The sequence below is a fragment of the Medicago truncatula genome, chromosome 4, assembly GCF_003473485.1.
Source record: "Medicago truncatula cultivar Jemalong A17 chromosome 4, MtrunA17r5.0-ANR, whole genome shotgun sequence".
NCBI lineage: Eukaryota > Viridiplantae > Streptophyta > Magnoliopsida > Fabales > Fabaceae > Medicago > Medicago truncatula.
Genome location: NC_053045.1, coordinates 63,220,239 through 63,243,914, shown reverse-complemented (window position 1 = coordinate 63,243,914; position 23,676 = coordinate 63,220,239). Strand labels below are relative to the sequence as shown.

Sequence of the window (23,676 nt, the reverse complement as noted above, 5' to 3'; positions counted from 1 at the left end):
CACCAACCAGGTGGTAAAAGCATAAGAATCTGGTTTCTTCAAGAGAAGGAAAGCCAAATTTTAGCTCAATGTGTCTGTCGATAGGACTAAAAAAACTTGAGAGGCGTTTGGTCGTAATTTTGTAATTTGACCATCTTCTGAACAGTTCTCTCAACAAAGGTTCATCTTGCTTTTCTTGCAGAGATGGAAGACCTATTAATAAGAAAAACATATAATGAATCATGTCAATGTAGTACCTATACCATTGATACATGACTACATGTGACTAAGAAAACAACTACAGTTTAGTATGTTGGACACACAGACACAGTAGCTTTGAATTTTCTTTACTTGTTGTACACGATTCATAAACAAATGGCTATCCTGACAATTAATCACTAGCATTTGATGAATATGATATGATTAGCGAAACAAATGAGAGAGTTAGGACTTTTGATGTGACACAGTCTTCACATGTTTCATTATACTTGTTATATATTTCTCTTGGTCATAGCAAGGAATAGCATTTGGGGAGCACAAATTGAACACTGTCGACCTGCATTATGATAAAATCAAAATTGAACATATAATATACAAAATTTCAATGACCTAAAACGATAAAAAAAAATCATGACCAAACGCCTAGCATGATGTGGTGTGTTCCTCAGGAGTGAAGTTAGGCTCCGATCCTTGTAGAATGTTGTGGAGCTTCGTGATTCCCTTGTGCAATGTCTCCAGTTCTTCCTCAAAGCTGATGTTCTTCTTCTTCTTTCCATATAAAATGGAGCTGATAAACTAGGACACACTCATTAACGTGTTGAAAGTTCAGTCACATGTAGTCATGGTTGTTGTGATTAGGGATGATCCTGGTGCTATTTTGATGGGCGAAAATTCATCATCTAAAGATATAATTATATTCGGGTTTGATTCGGTTTTGGGTGACTCATTTAAAAAATCCAATCCGATCCAATTTAATGTGTTTTATTTTGGATCAATTTTTGGATATCCAAATTATAAATTGTAATTTTTTTATTAATATTATAAAGATATGGTAAAATAATAACGAGGAGATAACCGGCTACAAGTCCGACCAGCAGCCAATGGGAATGGTTCCAAATTTTCGGAGTTAACAAATAATGATAATGATGAGAATCCTAATATTAATGGGGAGAGATATGTGGAGGAAGAATTGCAAAATAATAGGGATTCGAGTGCTAATTTTAATTCAAATGAGGAAGAATTAATAACTTCCCCTCTATGGTATTTGGCCTTTGTTCTTTGATCAAATAGAGATGCTAGTAATTCAAGAATTTGGTGCGTTTGGTTTGCAAAACAGCAAGTACTGGACATAACAGTATAAGATAAAATAGTACAACACAAGGCAGAACAGCACAGGACAAATTTTTATGGCATTGAGTAATTTTTTGTTTTATACGATTTTTGAAGGACAAAATGCTATTTTGATATTTTAGACAACTTGTACGTGGGACAAAAAGTTGTGTTGTGGTTTGGTGAGGGACAAAAATATGAGTTTTTGTCCTGTCCCTTGCCCTCCAGTTTGTCTTGTACCTGAAACAGTTTTACAAATCAAACACTGAATAACTAGAGTTGTTCTGTCATGTCCTTATTTTTTAGCAAATTAAACGCACCTACTGCTGAAAAAGTTGTTATGAAGGGGGGAATGTTGGGTATGATGTGGAGTTAGTCATGTCAAATGCACAAATTAAAAAAAGAGGTGAATCTTGCTGGGATTCAACTAATATGAACAATCCTTGGATTGCTTTGGGTGAATTTAACTCTTACAATTTACCCATGTCTGAAAGAGTAACAATACCTTCCTAAAATTTATACTCCAATAGTACCAGTCTATCAAATAAGCATACAATTTAGTACATCAAAGCACAAAGCGGGACTGCGATACTGTTTGGGAGAACTTTTGAAAACAACTTATGACATTTTTCAATAGCTTTTTTCATCTTATTTTCATAAGTTCTCCAAGATAACATTTATGAAAACAGCATATAGCATACACAAAAACAATTTAACTTCATTATATCATTTGCAACAAAATTGTATGCTTATTTGTTCAAATTCCGCTACACTATAGCCGCTATATATGATGGAGACTACATATGTATTGATGGTTAATGAACTTCAATTAATACCAAGATTAGAAGTTGGAGCTAAAGATTGAACACTTAAGTAAGAAAAAACAAGAATCCTGATGAGAAGCATCTTTAATGCAAAATAGTAATTCACGTGTACAAAGAGGAAGATGGAACTAAAAAGAAGAATTTTTCTTTATGAAATACTAGATATTTAAGAGGAACTTGTTATCTCCTATAAATGAAAATAACAATGTAAATGTCTCATAACTCTACTCCCCTTTTTCTAGTTTCCCAATCTGTCTGTCTGTCTCGGAGTCGTCATTACTTCTTGGAGAAGATGAAAATTATCTCGAGCTTTGTATTGGATGAACTTGTGGATCATAATTTTGGGAAACAATGTAATCTAGAGCTGTGACCACATCTGCTATAACAGGCCGCATATTAGGCTGCTCTTGAACACACCTAGAGGCAATTTCAAAAGCTTGGTATAGACCTCTTTCTGGATATTGACCTTCAAGCAATGGATCCACCATCTTTGAGAATCTTTTTTGCTTTTTGAATGACCGAATTGCCTGCAAAACGAATAAAGATGCAAAAGGAAAGGATTTTAGCATAAAAAGAAAAAACTTTCTCAAACACATAGCAATGTGACAATGTATCAGCAACCTTTATCATCATCAAACTATTCAATGAAACATTTGTTCAGTGCTAAATAGGATATATGGGAAGCTTAATGGATAACCACTTATATTCTAGCTTAACAACTTCAATATTTTATACAACATGCAAGGCTTAGGTATAAACAACATATATGATTTCCAACTAGAGTTTGGTAAAAGATAATTGACATACCCATTCGACTACTTTTTGTTCTTTAACAGGTCTTCTATGGTCAAAGGCCTTTCTGCCTGTGATGAGTTCCAAAAGAGCCACTCCAAAGCTATAAATGTCCGACTTGAATGTCAATTGACCTGTCATTGCATAATCTGGAGCACAGTACCCAAATGTTCCCATTACTCTTGTTGAGACATGGGTCTTATCACCCGTTGGACCTACTTTGGCCAAGCCGAAATCAGATAACTTGGGATGATAATCATCGCCTAACAAAATGTTGGAGCATTTGAGGTCACGATATATGACCGGAGGCTTCATTTTATCATGCAAATACTCCAAACCTTTAGCTGCACCAGCAGCTATTTTCATTCTCGTATTCCAATCCAGTGGTTTTTCCCCGGGAGAAAGATCTAATAGAACGAAGAAGATGAAAAACATAAGCAACAAAAACAAAGAATACTTATGCCAATTTATTCTCTGCATGTTTGGATTGACCCTGAGATTAATTGGCAGAATCACGGTATGACATTATGAAATTAGCAAAAGTTACATTTTGGAGTGTTAACAAAATCACAGTGCTACATTGGTTTCACTAAATTCACCGCTACATTGGTTTCACTAAATTCACCGTCAATCAAAACATGCACTCTACATTATACTAAGAAAAATGAGAATTTAGGGTAACAGTATAGCATACCATGCAAATGATTCTCCAAAGATCCCAAAGGCATGTACTCGTAAACCAAAAGCCTCTGCTCTCCCTCAGCACAAAATCCTAATAACTTGACAAGATTTGGGTGTTCTGCCAAACCAAGTGTTAACACTTCAACAACAAATTCTCTGGTTCCTTGAAGTCCAGTAGGGTCAAGTTGCTTTATTGCAACAACCTACACCAACAGTAAAATGCTTCAAATTAACATGAAAACCACTTGGCAAACAACATGAATGTGTAAGGCATTGCAAAAGTTCTATGATTTCATTTCTTTTAAGAGAATATTTTTTAACGAACCTGATTAATTTTCTCGATGTAACCCTTATAAACCTTGCCAAACCCTCCTTCACCAACAAAGTAACCCGCCCTAAAATTCCCTGTTGCAGCTGCAAGCTCATCTAAAGTAAATGTCTTTGCAACTTTTCCATTTGCTGAAACCTCATCTTTTAAATTCAAATTCTTCATGCCCAAGGAATGTTGATAGTGTTTAGAATCATCTTCCCTTTTCTCACTCACATTCAAATCAACTTTGACCTTATCTACAAAAAACAATCCATGCAAAACAAAGAACACATGAGGAATAGAAATCAAACAAAATGACACATGTATCAAACAAATAAAGGAGACGAAAATAAAAAAATGAAAATAATCAGAATTCAAATGTTTATAAAACCGCAAAATAACAAACTCTATTTTTTTTATTTTTTTTTTTATAAAAAAAAAAGTGAGGCTTGTCATTTTGTACTTTTATCAACTTTTGATTTATTGATATAGCCATTCTAAGACACACCCACATTAATTAGAATTTCATTTATTTTCTTAAAGGGTAAAGATTTTACAGGAAAATATTAATCCATTGATATAAAATAAAATAAAATAAAATAAAATAAAAAAAAACAGCCGAACTGATATTACCGTGCTTCTCTCTATGGCCAGGATCCTTGATTTCAGTCTTCTTCACGCCCAGGAAAAGTTGATCATGTTTAGAATCATCTTCACTTTCATCATCTACAAAAAAAAAAACACATACAACACAAAGAAAAAAAAAACCATAAAAAACAAACAACGCATGAGGGATAGATATCAAACTAAATTGCACATGCACTGAAAACCGATAAAAGCGCAAAATTACAGCCCCGCTATGATTTATTGATCGAACCATGCCAATCATGAAAGCAGCAAAAAGAAGAAGAAGAAAAAAACAGATATAGAAAAATAAATATAAACAATTAGATCTGAGCTTAAAATATTCCATCAATACTCAAAACTCATCAGGGTGAGAAAATCTACTACATGGAAACGTTTCTCTGAGCAATAAAATTTATTTCCATCTAAAACATCAGTCACAAACTCTAAACCCTAAATCATAAAAATATTGGAATATAAAACATTTACAGATGCCAAAAAAGAAACAGAAGCATTCAACAGTTCATCATGAAGAACAAACCCCCCTCTAAAAAAACAACCATTGATACAACAGGAATAATAACAAACCCTAAACATTAAACAATAACCCTAAACCATTAAGAAAATGCAAAATAAATCAGGAGACAATTTGCAAAAAAAAAAAAAAAAAGAAGCATTAACAATTTGCATGATGAAGATCAAACAAGCCCATCAATACAAAAAACAACCTTTGTTCGATCTATGACACATGCACATCAAGAATTTCATTTTGGTAAATTAAGAGAAAAGAAACAAAATGAACAAAAAAAAAAAGTGAAGGAATACAAGGAATTATATAGGAGCAATAATTGTTTGTTTATAAACTAGGAAACAATTGTGCAGACATTTAATGTGAACGCAAATTTCAGCATAATTGATGCAATCACTATTATTACTATGAATGAAAAAATTATTAATGAAAAAATTTCCAAAATAAATAATTACTATGAATGAAAAAAAGGAAAATATAAGGCTGTCTGTGGCATTTAAACATGGTATACATGTTGAGTAAGGGATTGGTGCGCAAGCTTGTAATCCTTATGGCGGATGTAGAGACCTACAGACGATGCCATTGCAGCCCTGGTGAATGCAGAACGACGCCATTGATCCTTTAACGTTAATGCAACTCAATCTTTTTTTTTTTGTTTGGTGGTGGTCGGAATTTGAACCCCCGACCTTGCATATATTATGCATTGTCCGTACCAACTAAGCTAAGCACACGAGGACAATGCAACTCAATCTTTGAATAGACCAATATGATAGTTTATTTTCATAGCTTAATAATTGCATGAAATTGCATAATTTAAGAGAACAAATTGGTCAGTTTTAAGGTTAAGGATCAAATTAATTAATTTTAAAGTTAAAAGATACCGAACAAATTTGTTAGTTAAAGAATTTTAATTTAAGTTCCAGCATAACTGACAAAATTGCTAGGCCGAAGCTATGACAGGGTTCGAATTCCGACTTCGTGTGTGTGAGTTTTGAATAGTATGTGCCATGCTTTCGTCTAGAAAGGGTTTCTCCATCATCTGAATTATTTAAAATAATTCTTCAATTAAAAACTCAAAATATTTGGAGTCAAAGTGAATTAACAACTAAGAAATAAATTAAAAGGCAATTTTTAAGGTACACTCGAAAATTTGAAGATATCGATACACCTATACTAATAGTTAAATGACTTTTTTTTTATATAAAAAAAAAACTTATTTTCTATCATTTACAATTATAATAACAAAATTTTACTCATCAAAAGTGTCGTCGAAGAAAAATTTAATTTTTTTTTTAATTTTTATTACTCGAATAATGATTTTTTAGCGATAAAATAAAAACTTTAGTATGATTCTTGTATATAGTAAAATTATATTTTTTTTTTATGAAATGATATTTTCTAAAATATAAAAGTCGACAGATAGCTCTATATTACATAAAAATGATTGTTAATTTATTGATTTATGAAATAGGTATGCCGATACACCTTAATTTAAGGGTGTACAGTAGAAAGTCCTAATTAAAAACTTACATCCACTTGCTTTTTACTATAAAACCTATTTGTCAGTATTCAAACTAACTTTAAATAGAATGGTAATTTTGTAACTTAATTAAGGACAAAATTGTTTTCTAGTTTCTGGACTGAGTTTCATATTTTAGAAAATAACAACATTTCATTGCATCTAGACACGCTCCACTCTAATGGACCGCATGCTAGTAAGGAAACATGCAATATCAATCCAAATCAAAAGGGATTTGATTTATTAATGCATGCATTAATAACCATAATCATCGTATTGCATGCAACATATGTGTATAGCATATTACAGCTGCTCACATTTAGGCATCTATATCAAGTCATTTAATTCTATTTATCACTCCTTTGATATGTATACATGTATACGATCAATTATAATGCAATACAAACATTTATTCAATAAGATACTTTATACACTTTCTATTCAGTCTGATTCAACTGTGATAGTTGCTCTGGTTGAAAAGGGTTGTTTTTCCTCCTAGTCACCTTTTGCTTCTATTGTCAATATCACCAAAGAGGCATCAAAGTTGAAATGGTAAAATAAACATTAATAAAATAAGTTATAATTTAACCAAGTTGTTTGAGCTCCCGTGGCAAAGAACTCCTTGTAAGGACATATCCGCTTGTTACTCATTGATGTGTTCACAAGTTTTCGGTTGAACTGGTGCGGAATCGGAGAAAGAGATAACTCTAACTAGGAATAGTTTGTATTGAAGGATGAAATGAAACTACTTCACTCACTGCATCTTAACTCAACTACTAACAGGTTTACTAACTTTATATATAGGAGTTAGTTATGATATATAGTGATAGAAGTTAGTTGTGACGGTTAGGAGGGGCTCATTAGTTAGTTACAAAGGCTAACTTGTTGAACAAGTTACTCAAAATTCTCTTAAATTAGTAAAAATCAATCATGATTCTTCTCTTAAATTCTCTCAATTTTTTGATTCAGAATAGTTTGTAAAGGGTAGAAGAGAAACTAATAAATCAAACTTATATAGGCGTTAGTTATGATAGTTATAGAAGTTAGTTGTTTAGTTTAGAAGGTGTTCAATAGTTAGTTACAACCGTAACTTGTTGAACAAGTTATTCAGTTCTCTTAGATTAGTATAATTACTTGATGTGTACTTTGAGATCATGTTATGATCATTCCGGTCAATAATTAATTTCTCTTCAATTCTCTCAATTTCTGAATTCATAATAGTTTATAAAGGTAGAAGAGAAACCTATATTTGATTAAATCTTATATAATCCTTGAATTAATTTTAATAAATCAAATCTAAACTAATTTTAATTATATATATATATATATATATATATATATATATATATATTATAGTAGATATTTTTTCCTCTATTTTTTCCCGTCATTTAAATTATATCTTTTTTACTCTATCAAATAATTGAATATTTTCAACATATATTTGTATATAAATTGGATAACAAATTTTGTATAATATCTTTTTCTTCTAATTTTACCATTAACTTAAATTATGTCAGGTACATATCGAAAAATATATGTTGGAGAGATCAACCTCTTAATGGAAATCTTAAGTTTTGTTTGAGAGTTTGGAGGGGAAGGGAAGAGGTGACTTTGGAGGATGAAAAATATGAAGGAAAATGGAGAAATATTTCACAATTTTTGAAAGAACAATTTTTTTAAGTGAAAGATAGATTAATCCTTATGATTACCATAATTTTAATTTAATTTTTTTTATAACAATATGAAAGTTTTAGTAATATTATAAAGATAAAAAGGTAAATTAGTTTTAAAATTGTTTCCCTTTCATTTGAAAACAAAATATATATGTAATTAAAACCTACATCACCCACTTTTCCCCTCTTTTGAATCAAAACATGAGTTATTAGAACCATCCGATACTCTTCGATTAGAACCAATGTACTAATTGGTTCAATCATAACTTCTAATATCAAAACTACGAACTCGAGACATCGAATTGTTAACGTGAAAGCTGAATTTTGGACACTTCAAATCAAAATTGATTTTTTTTTAAAAAAAAAAAATCAAAATCGATTTAATTATATCAAATTTGGTCTAAGTATAAAAGAAAGTTAGTTTTCCATTATTTAAGTTTTTGTTTTTATTTTATGATTGCACATAAATATCGAGTTAAGGAAGGAGTAAGCATATTCTGGTAAAAAAAAGGGGGAAGGAGTAAGTAAAATATATTAATCATATTTTTCATTATGAGTGTTCATATCTTTATCTTTATCTTTATTATATATATTTGTGCTTTTTTTTTTTAAAAGTACACTTGTCACTCAATCTTGCTTAACCTCATTAATTGCTCTTACACAAATACACAATTGTTTTCACAATTGATCATGATTGGTTTCTACCACATTTACATTAATCCACATCAGCACATTGATTGTTGTTAAAAGCAAATCATGCATATCATTTCTCATATAAAGAACAATCAACTCATTCTTCTTATTTGAGCAACAATCGTGGTTAGGTTACTCCTCCTCTTTTGAATTCTTTCAATATTTTTCTTTTAAATCAAAATAAAATAGAAGAGTTTTCTATTCATTCCAAATATGTGTCTCCCTCATCTCTCTAATCCGCTCATTTTCTCCTTTTTGACTCACTCTCTTACTTTCTCATTTTTTTCTCCTCTTCAATCTCTCATTCTCTCACTTTTATTTTATTAACCTCCCGTACTCAAACCATTATGGGGGCCAAATTTTTTGATAAAATCTATGACCACACACGATATTTTTTTACGAGGAAATGAATATTTTGTAATTTTATTTTTGTATTAAATTTGTTGTATTCTATAAATCGTCTTATTTCGTTGTCTGTGTTTCCATTTTAACCTAATTTTTATTTTCTGATGATTCAAGATTATTGAGTTTGGTTTTATGTTCACATTTTTTTCTAAAGCATCGATCTTAATATGGAAGATGTTTTCTTTTTTCTTTTTTTTTGTTTAACATGATGCTTTTTAATTATTTTTTTAGAGGAATTTGGGAGTCCATCGTAAATATTCAAGTTATAATATGTATAATCATTTTGTTGCTGAGTTCTTCGCGAAATTGTGTTGCTGATGTTAGTAAATATGTTGGAATGGTAAACAAATGATAAATAAAAAGTAGTCCATGCTGAGTGTATGAATCATGATGAAAAATTTAGTAATAAACTGCAAATATTTTGAATTATACATTTACATGAACAAAATGCAATTATAAGAAAACACATTTATACTAAAAAAATATAGTTATAATTAATTTCAAGCTCTTTTTTGATATTTTTTTATGAAGAAAAAAAATTATATCATATCAATGTGAAAAATTGTGTTTTTATCGTGTAGGAAGATTGATTTTATTCTGAATCATACTCATTTACAATAAAACAATCAATAGTTAGCATTTCATTTAACCAATTATTTTTTAAATGACTATTTTTTTAGAAAAAAGATCCCTACTCTATCATATTTTTCAAGAATATTTTTAAAAAATAAAAAAAGTGTTCAATATGAAAAAATAATAATGTTTTAATAGTGGTATAATTTTTTATATTTTATACACATTTTAAATTTTAAAAATAGATGTTCTTTCTTTAAATAAAAAGTTACATATTAAATAATAAATGACAATTTAATTTGTACAATAAGAGATTGATTTTTTTTTTTTAGGCATTAATGATGATTGATTAAGACTTTGATGATATTTGATGGCATAAAAACTGATTTCAATTTTTATGATCACGCTTTTCATGTTCTTGTTGAATATCAATTTAATCAATCCTTATCACATTATTCTATTGGTTTTTTCTAGATTACCTTTGAAGAATGGTGGGTAATTTATCCACCAACCAATGAAAATGAGCAATTTGTTGGTGGGGTCAAGATAGTTCATGGATACAACTTAAAAATGTGCTTATGTGACTAATGTGTATTGGTTGGGGTAAATTACCCACCATTCTTTCATGGGTACCCTTGTTGTCACCTATTCTATTTCGTTTTTACTATTCAATCATTAAACAATGACATTGTTCTTTTTTTGGGAGATTGCTTTCTAATTTTTTTTCAAAAATATTCAAATATAAAAATAATGTTATTCCAAAATGATTGACACTCTTTTTCGACATGGTCATGTTGATGAAGTTTGGTAAAACTTTGGGCTTAGAAATTTGTCATCCAAACTTCATTGTTATTTTTTATTTTTTTGTCAAGTAGCGTAGTGGTTGGAGCTCACACAATTAAATGTGGAGAAGTGGCGTGTCCGGGGTTCGAACCTCGGCCCCTGCATAAAATATGCATTGTCCCTACCAACTGAGCTAAGCTCACGGGGACTCATTGTTATAATCTTCAGTTAGTAAGTGAATTGACTGACTCAAACCAAACATAATAATGAATACTCAATTGGTTTTTTTTTTTATACGTTTCTAGGAAAATGATCTTAATTGATTTGATTTGATCTTTATAGCAGTATATTATTGATGAAGTTATTTTGGAATAAAGATATAAATTAAATCAACAATTCAAATTCTATTTTTATGCACATGTTCCATTTCTGTCGTTTCTAAGTATGAATCAACCATTAATGTAAAAAAATTAATCAATCAACGTGTTTGACTTCTCTTGCTTGGAATGAAAATCTTATATCATCAAATAAAATGTATAATTAAATTTGTACCAAAAAAAAATGTATAATTAAATTAAAGGAAGGATTAAATGACAATAAAAATTCATAAATGAATTTATATGAAAAATAACCGTCCAAATAAGACTTAACAAAAAGATCCAAATAATAATATGTACATTTTTCAAATCCTTTTAGTTAGTAATTTAATCTCAACAAGAGTGCACCAAAGATCCTATGCAAATCTTCTCCCATTTTCATTTTCACTAAAGAAAAAAAAATGATGTTAGCCCTTTAATTATTTCTTGCATTGTTACCATTTTTTAATGATCATTAATTTCTCAAGGATGTATGTATCATGTATGCATATGTTTTTATTTTGTACATCAAGAAAACATGTTTTTTTTTTTTTCTTTCAAAAAGTTCTATTTTTTTTGTCAAATAAAAAACCCACTGTATAGTCTACAAGTTTTAACTCAACTGACAAAATGTTAAAATTGTTAGGTGATAATGTGACATGGTTTAAACTCTGACTCCTCCAAATACATGTTTGAGTTTCTAATGACCATTGTCATCACATCTATCTAAAAAAACATGTTGTATTCTTTAAACGAGATTATTCGATAATTATAGGCCTTCATTTTATTAGGAACGTTTCTGTCAAAAAATTTGGTCTATTTTATTCTTGGAGGAAAAAAAAGGAAGAGTTTATTTTTTATTTATTTTTTTGGTGTAAGGAAGAGTTTATTATTTAATTTGTCTGTTTCATTGCTACTTTGAATTTTATATTGAATATATTTATTTATCTATTTAATCTATTTAAAATTTACTCACATGCATTAAATGGTACATGTAACGGAGATAGTATTTGTATTAGTAAAATGAAATGAGCCTTCAAAAAATAACATAAGCCTTAAAAAAAGAATCATTACTTGCTCGATAAAGTAGATTTTAAGTGTTAACGGTCCATGATTTTTGCCCCCATCTCATGTTAATTTGTTGGTCAAAGACATTTATTTCCAATCATTGTAATTGATAAAAAAACTTCAATTAACAAACAATCAAATATGATGATCAATAATTTTAATGAGTCTTTCAATTTTAAAATCTCAACATTTATTTCTTTTATTGCATTCTGAAATATTTCTATGCTGCATAACAAAATTTGTGCAAATATTTTTTTAATATATATGCAACTCATTTACTATCATCCATCAATTATTCCTCTAATTTGTTAATCAAATGATTAAAATGTAGTGGTGCAATGTACATTAGCAATATTGGTTTGTAATTTTCCACTATAAATAGTGTAACTTTTGGCTTTACGGTCTGATGAGTACGTTACAGAGAATCACGAGATATAACTACATTGTAACCATGAATTTGTTTTACAAATGTTATTGACTTGCACATTAGCTGTGAGTTGAGCCTTTTTAATTTTTCATCAAATTCGTATTAGTCAACCATGGAGTTATAAATTATTAATTTGGTATAATATAATTTTTTCAATTATAAATGGGATCAACCAAAAAACGGTCGTATTTAAACTGCATGAAAGTGAATCTTTTCAGATTTTCTTAAATGAATCATCTTAACCGAATCGAACTGTCAGTATTTCAAATTTTAGATCAAATAAGTGTTTTCCTTATAACCGAACGATATCACAAAACCCATAGATATAAGTAAACTTCTCATCGATATAAATGTATGATCAATGTAATAATTTACCTGCTGAACATTGATTTTGGAAGAAACTTCGCTGATGAACTTAAAATAATAACAACAAAAATGCATTTAACAAATTTTGCAAGGCAAAATTTAAAGGGAGCACTTAACTAACACTTTTAACGCCACTTAGTTAAATTAACAATATATGTGAAAGATTCAACTATGAAAATTGATTCAATGACTATATTATCTCTATTAGATTTTGTAAGACACATTAAATCAGTCTTTTTATTTGGGTATGACTAATTTGATCCCTACACATTTTTGTCAGGGACCAAAATAGATCTTCATTTTTACCATTTAATCTAATGCAATTACACTATTAAATTAAGGGTAATTGATTTGACTACTTGCTTCTTTTTGTTATAAATATTGTTTTTAGTCTCAATATTTTCATGCCATTTTGGAATTTATATGAAAACTTCGAAATTCTTCTTAAAATTTGTCTTCTGTTTTATTGAAACAATTTTATTATTCACTTTTTTTCCCATTTTCTAATTCACTGTTTTTTTTATCACCATTATATGTTGCCCAAATTCACAAATTTACTTTTTGATACTCTTCAGATCTAATGGCTTAACGTAGGAATGATGAAGATATAATTAAGGAGCTTAATTTGATACTCTCAAAACTTCCACACCACTTTCAATTCAACGTTCTTATTTTCAAAAGTTTCGTTAAACCTATATTTTCTCTATTTGTTACATTTTTCATGCTTGCTATTGCAACAACTAATTTGATCTCTTTAAATTTCTAAAAATATTTTGATCTACTTAATTAATCATGTACGATAATCATGGAGATTGGTAGTTCATATTGTTATACTCTGATATGTTTATAATCTCAAAAGTGACGTCCTCCCATTTTCACTTGACGTGGTCTTGGTTGATAGATGAAATCCAATAACTAAAATTTAAGATGAAAAATTTAAACAAATGATATCAACAAACTAACAAAATAGTTTAGACTATTACTTTTCCCACCCAGTGGGTTTCCTCGCGCGCCCTTTTTTTTTTCTTCCAAAAATGCCCTTGAGTTTCCGGATTTCATAATCCGGAATGGTGTTTTCCTTTGTTATAGGGTGAAAAATGGAGTTACGGGTTTTTCCGGATTATGTAATCCGGAAACTTCAAAAAATAGGGCGTGTTAGATGATGTTTCCGGATTATATAATCCGGAAACCCCCTAAACACCCTTTTTCAAGGTAAAACAGTTCGAATTATATAATCCGAACTTTATCAGCACAAATTCTAAACATGTTTGTAACATGGATAGTCATTTTAGGGACAATGTTAATCTTCCTAACTATCATCCTTCCATTTTTTGGTCATTGTTACCTGTTCTTAGTCAAAAATCGAATTTTCGGGCTACTTGATTGGATTGCTCCGAAACTTCCCTAGAAAATCAGAAATCCAAAATTCAATCGTCTAGACCCATTTTTCATATTCTTAGAAAAATCCAAAAAAAATTGCATTAGTTTTATTTGATTTTTAGAATTTTTTGGTGCTATTTTTATATTTTTATGATTTTATTTGACAGGTTTTAAGCATTTTTTACTTAGTTTTTTTGTTGTTTTTAAAAAGCAAAACTCAAAACTGTTAAAATGTGAGAGAGTCTGATGACTGATTATACATAAGAATTATCCGGATTATAAAATCCAAAATAGTAAACATGAATCCGGATTTTAAAATCCGGAATGCACAAGGGCATTTTTGGAAAAATTACAGGGCGCGGGAGAAGGTCATAGGGTGGGAAAAATAATAGTCAATAGTTTATCATAATGTTGGGATAATTCTAGGACTCCTGAGTGGGCCTAGATTGAGCTGGATAAGCATATATTAGGCCAATATCAACTATACAAGTGAGATTGACACCGCATCTTTAGATAAAACCTTAAGGCATTAGACATATGAGTCATCTCACTTATATGTTTTTTCAAAATATACTCATCCATCCAATGTAGAGTGCTAACTCACACTTGACAACTCTTAATCAAGTGTGTGACTATTTGTGTCTGTAATTATGTGATATAGTCAAATCAGGTTAAATAGAATCACAACATGTTAAATAGGTTAGTTTAAGTGGTTTCATGAATGGAGATTTAAGTTCATTTCTTTGATGGGAAGAGAGAAATGAAAATAGAAGAAAAAGAATGAATATGAAAAAGAAATTTGAACATGAGAGAAACGATAAGGGAAATATATGTAGCGTGTTTTGACCATGAGAGTAAATGGAATAGGATGGGTTGTCGGTAATTATATGAGTTTGTTGAAGGATTTGAAGATTTTTGGGTAACTACATTACCAAAAATTTAGACTTAATTATAAAAATATCACATCACTTTAAATGTATAATAAACATGTATTTTGTCAACTTAGCATAACACATTTTCAAATAATAAAGATTGAATAAAAAAAACAGCATGAAAGAGAATGAGATCCAAAAACTAAATTTCAATATAAAAAATAAAATAAAATGACATTCAAACATTAATAAAATTATTCTTTATATTGTTGGGACCACAGAGGATGTTTACACTAAGTTGAATCATCATATTAGGTTAAGAGTAATCACACAAGTGAGAGCGACACTACATATTAACTTAAAATGTGTAATGGACATGTATTTTGTCAATTCAACATAGCAAATCTACAATTTTCCATTGTCAGATCCCACCAAAGATCAAAAGTTAAGTAATTTAAAATAATAGATGTTGAATAAAAAAAATAGCATCAAAACAAATGACATCCAAAAAATAAATAAATAAAAGATATCCAAAACTAACAAAACCACCCATCATAATGTTTAGACTCCTGGGGGAGTTGAAACAGGGTTGTATAATCACAATAGGGTAAAGTCAACCATAAAAGTGAGATTCACACCATATTTTTATTCAAAATCTAAAGACATTAGGTATATGGGTCATTTCACTTATATTTTTCTCATCATCTACTTTTTTTATCCAATGTGAAGCTTTAATTACATATGAGACATTAATATGGGTCACCTCACTTATATGTTGTTTAAAATTGACCATATATCCCATCCTAACATAGAACTTTGACTCACACGAGACACACTAATATTTTTTAACCAAGTGACCAACTATTCGTGTTCGTAATCACGTTACATAGTAAAATAAGGTCAAGCGGAGGAACACCATGTTCCAGAAGGTTGGTTGGTGATTGTTTCATGAAGAGTTTTATATTCTTTTCTTTATGTGAAGACAAAAAAGAAATTAGAAGGAAAAATAACGGATTTGAAAAAGGAATTTGAGCATGAGAGAAGATAAGGGAAAAAATAATTATTGTGCGTTATGTTCGTGAAAGTATAGAGAGTAGTGTGAGTTATCGGTGATTTTATGAGTTTGTTAAAGGAGTTGGAGATTTTTGGGTAATTACTTTACTAAAAAAATTAATTCAATTAAGAAATATCACATGATTTTAAATGTCTAATAAACATGTATTTTCTGAACTCAGCATAACACATCTGCAATTTTCCATTGCCACTTGCCGCCAAAGTCTAAAAGTTGATGAATTTAAATTAATAGAGGTTGAATAAAAAAATTCAGATGAAAAACAATGACATTTAAAAACTAAATTTTAAGATAAAAAATACAAACAAACGACATCAAAAAATTAAAAGACAATTTATTTGTGACTTTCGGGAGATTCTGCATCGAGTTTGATAATCGCATTAAACAAAGAGAACAATACACGTGAGTTTGACAACACATCTTCACCCCAAACCTTATGAAATTAGGTATATGGATCATAACACTTATATGTTACTCAACATCTACTCTTACATCCAATGTGACTTTAACTCGCACTTGACACATTAACATTTCTCCCTCAAGTACGAGACTCTCTGCATATGAGATCTACCACCGTAAACCAATTCTGCTTCTCCACAGAGTCAATCTAAGCTATGATACCATTGTTGGGCCTTACGAGGGAGCCAACACTGGCATGGATTGACCCATTGCACAGAGAACAACCAGACAAATGAGAATGATATCAAATCTTTACTTAATATTTTAAATATCATGAAATTCTAGCCCATACTTGACACGAGTTTGCATACTAGTTCAAACCAATTCAAATTCACAGTGCAAAAGTTTTTTAAAAGATTAAAAACTGTATAAAATAATACTTTATTTTATTGTTTATTTATAGTATTAATATTAATGAAAAAATTACGATTGTAATTTGGATATTAAAAAATCAATCAATACCAATTAAATCACATTAAATTGGATTGAATCAAATCAAAATATATTAAATGAATTACTCAAACTGAACCTTGTATGATTCTACTTTGGATTAGATTTTTTTTTTTTTTTTTTTTACCTCAAATCTAATGCAAAGCGCACTATAAGGATAATTTTTGGATATAACAAACTTTGAAAAAATTATGGGTTTGAGGAAATCATAGTGAATTTAGTTAAGAACTATACGAAAAGCACCTAAGGAATTGTACATAAGTTTTCTCCAAATACAATATCACCGTGAACATAGCTCAGCTGGTAAGGATATCGCATTTTATATGCAGGGGGTTGGGTTCGAACTATGGACACCCCACTTCTCCACGATTAAAATTATGCGAGCTTTGTCCACTAGATTACTTGATAAAATAAAAAATAAAAAAATACAATTAATCTTGCTTAATGATCCAAATACAATTCATTCAATTCAAATTCATTCAAAAGGAGTATTGTCCTACAAGCGTTGCAGCGTTAGTGAATTTTCGTCGTATAGCTTTCGTACTATATAGCAGCTCTCTTTTAAAATAGGTTTGTTATATCATGCGAAGTTATCCCGAAAGAGAAATTTATTTGGTGACAAACAAAAAAAAACTTCCACTAAAACATTCAGGCAGTTAGAAAAAAATTAGGAAGCAACAAAAATACATGGGTCGTGAAATTTAGCGAATTTAGTTTCGCTATAAACAACATTTTCGTTTTAAAATTGTTCACTCTATAATAAAAATAAACATGAAGACTCAATAATCGAAAACTTCATAAATAATCAAACACAAACGTTCTATAAAATATAGGATACTCATAAATATTAGAACACTTTCAAAATAGTCCAGTACAATATAAAAATATATAAAAAAAACATTTAATAGCAATTTTTTATTTTAATAATTCATTAATATGTGTTCAAATATATATATTAGAACAAAAAAAAAAAAAAAAAGTAGAAAACGCATATATTATATTAAAAAACACATAAATTAAAAATAAAAATAAAAGGCCTTACCAGTTCGGTGAAAAATAAATAAAAGCTTTCATCGGCTATTTTTTTTATCCAATAACTAAATTCGTTCTTGTCAAAGCAAAAAAAACTAAATTCGTTGCATATGTTTGTTGTAGAATTATATATATATGTATGACCAAAATGTATCACGACAGGATCCGTGGCGCAATGGTAGCGCGTCTGACTCCAGATCAGAAGGTTGCGTGTTCGATTCACGTCGGGTTCAATTCCATCCTTTTTTATTTTTTTTTCCACTTCAATATCCATATTTCTATTCCAGATTTTGAAGCAAACGGACATGAAGTATTCATAGACAGACAAGTGCTTGATCCTTTTGTTTGATCATATAATTACCCAAATGAATAAACAAAAATAACATGAACATGCAGCAATATAACTCCACATAGAGTCAGTTTATGTCATGATCCTGTAGCTGTATCCAGGAACTCTATTGAAATCATTGTTTTCTGTAACTCTACTGCGTTAGTTTGGTCTTTGGGGGTTTGTGTGTTGTCGTAGGTGTTTATTCTTGGTGTTTTTTTTTCCTCTCTTTTGGGATTTTTTGTTGCTTTCTCCCCTCTAGAGTAGCGGTCGCCGCATATTTACGGTGCCTATTGTATTTTTTTTCCGCCAACTTGCACGGCCGGTGCTAGTGTGATTTTATTATATATGTCGTTTAAAAAAAAAGGAGTTAGTGAAATATGATCATACTTTTAATTATGAGTGTTGTATTTAATTAGGATTTTAAAAGACTTTTTTACGATGAAAAAAGTTTGAGGTATTGAGTCAACAAGACTCTTTGTAACATAAAAAAAGTCTTGTGATATTTAACTAAGACTCTTTGTAACTTAAACAAAAAAGTAATGTTGTATTAAAAAATATTATATAATTACGAGGGATTGTTTACTAAATTGAATTTTGATAGATTCGTTGAGATTTTTAATAAATTTTTACAATGAAAAAGTCTTTCATGAAAACATGATATTTCTATGAATGTTTCTCTTTTAAAATTTTAACCCCCTCTCTCCCTCTCTTCTCTCTGTCCCTCTCCCCCCCTCTTTATATATCTCTCTCATAAATAAAACAAATAAAAGGATGTGTGTGAATAATATTGTGAAAGAGAGTGTGTTATAATCATTTCTCTTCAATGATTCTTTAAGAAAACTGTGAAAGGAATGCACAAAATCATAGCATATGTTATCTATATATATGTATATGATCAAAACATAACACAACAGGATCATAGCATATGTTATCCAGATCAAAAGATTGCGTGTCGTCGGGTTCAAATCCTTGTGATCCTTTCGAAGAAATATTAATAAACAAAACAACATCAATTTAAAGCGCATGATCATAGAATTACAAAGAAATCAAAGATCTTAATATATACACATTAAGAACTTTAAATCAACATGAACATATGCAGCAACATAACTCCACATAGATTCAGTTAATGTCATGATCCTTAAGGATCCTGTACCTGCAACCAGGAACTCTATTGAAATAATTGCTTTCTGTTACTGAACATGTTTTTGGTAGAAATTCATTTGGACCTCTTTGCTTCTTCCTCTTTAACAACATCAAAAAACTAGACTTGGCTTTGCTAGAAACCATGTTCACATTGCTGTTTGGCTGAGGCTTTTGTGAATTTCCAAATTTGTCTAACTCAACTTTAGTGAAGTATTCAATTTCCTTTCTGACTAGAGATCCTATTGTGCCTCTTGTGCCTATAGCAACTGGAGCAAGAGCACCCATTCTCATTCTATTTTGGAATTTTTGTTTTGAAAGCTGACAGTGGCAGTTGCACTGATTTTATAGCTCCTTTTGAACTGGATCCATGAAGGAGACATGTAAATAAATATAGTTGAGGTCATTATCCTATGTTTGATTTTCAATTTGGAGCATCTTCTAAATTGGAATGCTTTATGAAAAGCATGATAATTGAAACTTTAAAAGTTATATAGGACAGTATGACACCATACTCTCTCCCTTCTACATATAACTTGCTATTATCTAATCCCTACATCATAAATTTAAGTTGAATGTTATTACTAAAATACTTTAATATATGTTTTTAATCAACATCTTACCATTAAAGGACATTTTTGTTTATTTGTAAATTTCAATGACCAAAATTACCAATCATTACAATATTAGATATCAATTTAGCGATTTATAGTTAATGTAAAAATCACTTTTGAGAACGTTTAAATCATTTTACAGATTAAGTCTATGGTGCACAAGTAAAATAGTGTTGTATCATGCACAAGTTTATATTTCACAACCGAATTAATAAATTTTATAATATCTCGCTTGACCCAACGATAAAACTTATTAATCAGCATGGGAAACAAACTTGTTTATGAATTATGATACTGCATTTATATCACTTGTGTATTATAGAACTAGCATATTTACCTGAACTCAAGAAAATTAATTGTAGTCAACCAAAGAGTGTGTATACTAGTTAGTCACCACCATGCACCCTTTATCCTATCTTTCTTTTTCAAACTACTTGACAAATTTAAATATCTAAGGGCGCTCAACTAGAGTTCAATGGTTTTTTTTCTTTCTCTCTTTAGTTTTTGTTATCCCTGTTGATTTAAAGTTAATCTCCGCCTTTCATGCATTGGCCATAGAAAAGAGGCTGATCTTTCATTGTCTTGGTTGTGTGCTTTTTGGGTAGGGGGTCCTATTGATTTGCTGGCTTACTGATAATTCCTCTATTGGAAGATTCTCTTTGACTTTAAGTTTATCTAGTTGATTATTAATTATTATTTTTGGAAAAGTATACATAGACACACCAAATGTCACACACCCCTTCATACCACCAATGACATGGCTAAAATACTTTAAAAAATTGATCTTTGATGACATGGTAAATAATTCTTAAAACAAATAAGAAATAGATCTAGAAAATTAAAAAAGAAAAAAAATCAGTGTCTCACCTCTCTCTCTCTACGAGAGTGAATCCTGCTTTCTCCATCCCTCTCTCCGCCATTTCCTCTGAGGCCTCCATCTCTCCCTCAACCGCGACAGCTTAATTAGCTCTCTCCCCAACAAATACGATCAAAAGCAACTGCGATCTCCTTCTGCGATTCAACGGTTGGCGTTTTGTCAAAGTTTCCGTCGCCGAATCTCTCCGTTGAAGGTTATGTTTTCTCGAATCTTGTATTTGATGAAGGTTAAAATTTATTTTGAAATCATTTGGGTATGATGAAGAAATTAATCATATTAGGATATGATACTGATTTAGTGATAATTTTGGGTTAAACAAAGCTTGATAGTATTTAGATGTTTAGTTCATAATTAAGTTAAAATCTCTGTTATTTGCTACTGTTTGATTGTTGCATTATGGGTTGTTGTCAATTAAGATGTTGCGTTGTTGCTACTATTTGATTTGTTGGTAATTGCAAATGGGTCTGGAATGAAAATTTATGTTGCTTAAGTTAAGTCATTCTTTAGTTGGGTTGTGCCAAACATGTCCTATATTGTTAGTAAAAAATCTTAAGCTTTCCCCAATTTTTTTAGTTTGATTGTGGTTGTTCCTCTAAATGTTATCACATAGAGTTAGTGTCAAATTTTTAATCAAAAGAATTGTGGTCACACTTGTGTTAAAAAATGGTCAAAGTGTTGGAAATTTGAAAGAAAAAAAATGTGGTTACGTCTATGTTAAAATACGGTTAAGTGCAGATAAATTTTTGTCGGTATGTCTATGATAGAAATTGGACATTTGTGTGTGTTTTAATTGTTGTTGATAGAAATTGTTTTTGTATACAACAGATAAGGTCAACATCATGAACGAAAACAAACGAAAAAGGGATGGTGGTGTTGGTGTAAGTACAATTTAATTAATGAGACGTTTAATGTGTATGTAACTGTTTATGTTTTATGCCATTAATGAATGAATAATGTTCATTTTTCAGCCACAGATAAAGACTCAAATGCCCCGTACCAATAAGTTGGTAGATATTAACCGAAAATTATCTGATGCGCAAAGGAGTAGAATTATGAAAACTCCATTCCGATATCTGGTGGAAATGAAGACCTATATAGGAATGAATGGTACTTTATTGAAGGAATTATTGCATAGGTGGGATGCAAGTAGCTTAGGATTTAGAGTAGGCGTTAGGACTGTGGCCTTTAAACATCTAGACCTTTATTAGTTGTTGATTAATTAATAATATGTAAATATCGATATATATCGAAATAAAAGCATTTACTTATCTACAGGAGGATATCCTTCGGATTCGCAGTGACATTGTTTGTCGTTTGGTGCTTCATGAAGAAAATAAGCAGAGAAGTTTTGTATTGGATAATGCTATGTTACCCGCGGACTTATTGATCGGTTAAACATACATTTTCTAACTTAATTGTGGTTGATTGATATTGATGTACATTTGACGAAGACATACTTTTTTTGGTTATCGATGGTCATCTATAAAAGATTATACTTGTTCAGAAGACTGATAAATTAATTCGTATTGAATTTATGTACATAACTATTCTCCCTATCATAATTTCCAGGAAAAAAAATCTGGTCACATTTCAGTTTTAATAACATGTTCTAGGATAGTTAGCCAAAAATATGCTCTGTGTGACAACATTTTTTTATTTACGTGACCACTATTTTTCCAGATATGAGAATTCGTCAGTCTTTAGGCGTGAAATACATGAAGCTTATAAAAGAAGTTGTTTATTGTTTGACATGTTTTTAGTGCAATAATAAAATATTGTATGACATGCTTTTAGTGCAGTGATTAAATGTGATTACAATGTTCCGGGTTTATATTTATAGCCGGTAAAGTAAAGTTAGCCAAAAATATGCTATGTCTGACCACATTTTTTCATTTATATGACCACTATTTTTCCAAATATTTGAATTTGTTCGTCGTTAGGTGTAAAATAATTGTAACGCGTAAAAAGAAGTTGTTGTTTATTGTTTGAGATGCTTTTAATGCAGTGATAAAATGTGATTACAATGTTCCGGATAATATGCTATGTTTGACCACATTTTTTTCATAATCTCATTTGAACACTGCACTAAAAGTCTTTCCAACCAGAAATAATTAGTTTTACAATATGCGCGTTTATCACGCCTAAGGACGACAAGTTCTAATTTATGAAAAAATAGTGGTCACACATTTGTAAAATTATGGTCATACATGCCATATATTTGGCTAGTTTATCATTCTCAGTTGTAACTAATCCTGTTTTACGATAATCGAACACATAATCTCATTTGAACACTGCACTAAAAGCCTTTCCAACCAGAAATAATTAATTTTACAATATGCGTGTTTTTCACGCCTAAGGACGGATAAGTTCTAATTTATGAAAAAAATAGTGGTCACACATTTGTAAACTTATGGTCATACATGCCATATATTTGGCTAGTTTATCATTCCCAGCTGTAACTAATCATGTTTTACGAGAATCGAACACATAATCTCATTTGAACACTGCGCTAAAA

The 23,676-nt window shown here is 30.1% G+C and overlaps 2 protein-coding genes, 1 long non-coding RNA gene and 1 other non-coding gene across 4 annotated transcripts; 2 read left to right on the top strand and 2 right to left on the bottom strand.

Moving 5' to 3' along the window:
* Positions 1-2,431: 2,431 nt before the first annotated feature.
* On the bottom strand, positions 2,432-5,682 carry LOC11441081 (probable serine/threonine-protein kinase PBL7). Its single transcript, XM_024780851.1, has 6 exons — positions 5,640-5,682; positions 4,549-4,641; positions 3,931-4,172; positions 3,619-3,808; positions 2,940-3,331; positions 2,432-2,659 (listed from the first exon to the last, which is right to left on the bottom strand). The coding sequence occupies exons 1-6, from the start codon at positions 5,680-5,682 to the stop codon at positions 2,432-2,434; spliced, it is 1,188 nt and encodes a 395-aa protein (XP_024636619.1).
* A 12,675-nt stretch (positions 5,683-18,357) lies between these two features.
* TRNAW-CCA (transfer RNA tryptophan (anticodon CCA)) lies at positions 18,358-18,429 on the top strand. Its single transcript has one exon. It is a non-coding gene; the product is annotated as a tRNA-Trp (tRNA).
* Positions 18,430-19,649: 1,220 nt separating this feature from the next.
* Positions 19,650-19,958, bottom strand: LOC11437884 (uncharacterized). The gene has a single exon (XM_024780850.1). The coding sequence runs from the start codon at positions 19,956-19,958 to the stop codon at positions 19,650-19,652; it is 309 nt and encodes a 102-aa protein (XP_024636618.1).
* A 1,166-nt stretch (positions 19,959-21,124) lies between these two features.
* LOC11440096 (uncharacterized) lies at positions 21,125-22,627 on the top strand. Its single transcript, XR_003010827.2, has 3 exons — positions 21,125-21,354; positions 21,987-22,039; positions 22,130-22,627. It is a non-coding gene; the product is annotated as an uncharacterized lncRNA (long non-coding RNA).
* Positions 22,628-23,676: the final 1,049 nt, after the last annotated feature.

Coding starts and splice junctions, on each gene's coding strand:
- LOC11441081 (XM_024780851.1), bottom strand. CDS start 5,682: ATGGCGTCGTTCTGCATTCACCAGGGCTGCAATGGCATCGTCT. Junction 4,642..5,639: donor GGGCTGCAATGGCATCGTCT/GTAGGTCTCTAC, acceptor TTTTTTTTGTAG/ATGATGAAAGTGAAGATGAT. Junction 2,660..2,939: donor AACAAAAAGTAGTCGAATGG/GTATGTCAATTA, acceptor TTCGTTTTGCAG/GCAATTCGGTCATTCAAAAA.
- LOC11437884 (XM_024780850.1), bottom strand. CDS start 19,958: ATGGGTGCTCTTGCTCCAGTTGCTATAGGCACAAGAGGCACAATAGGA.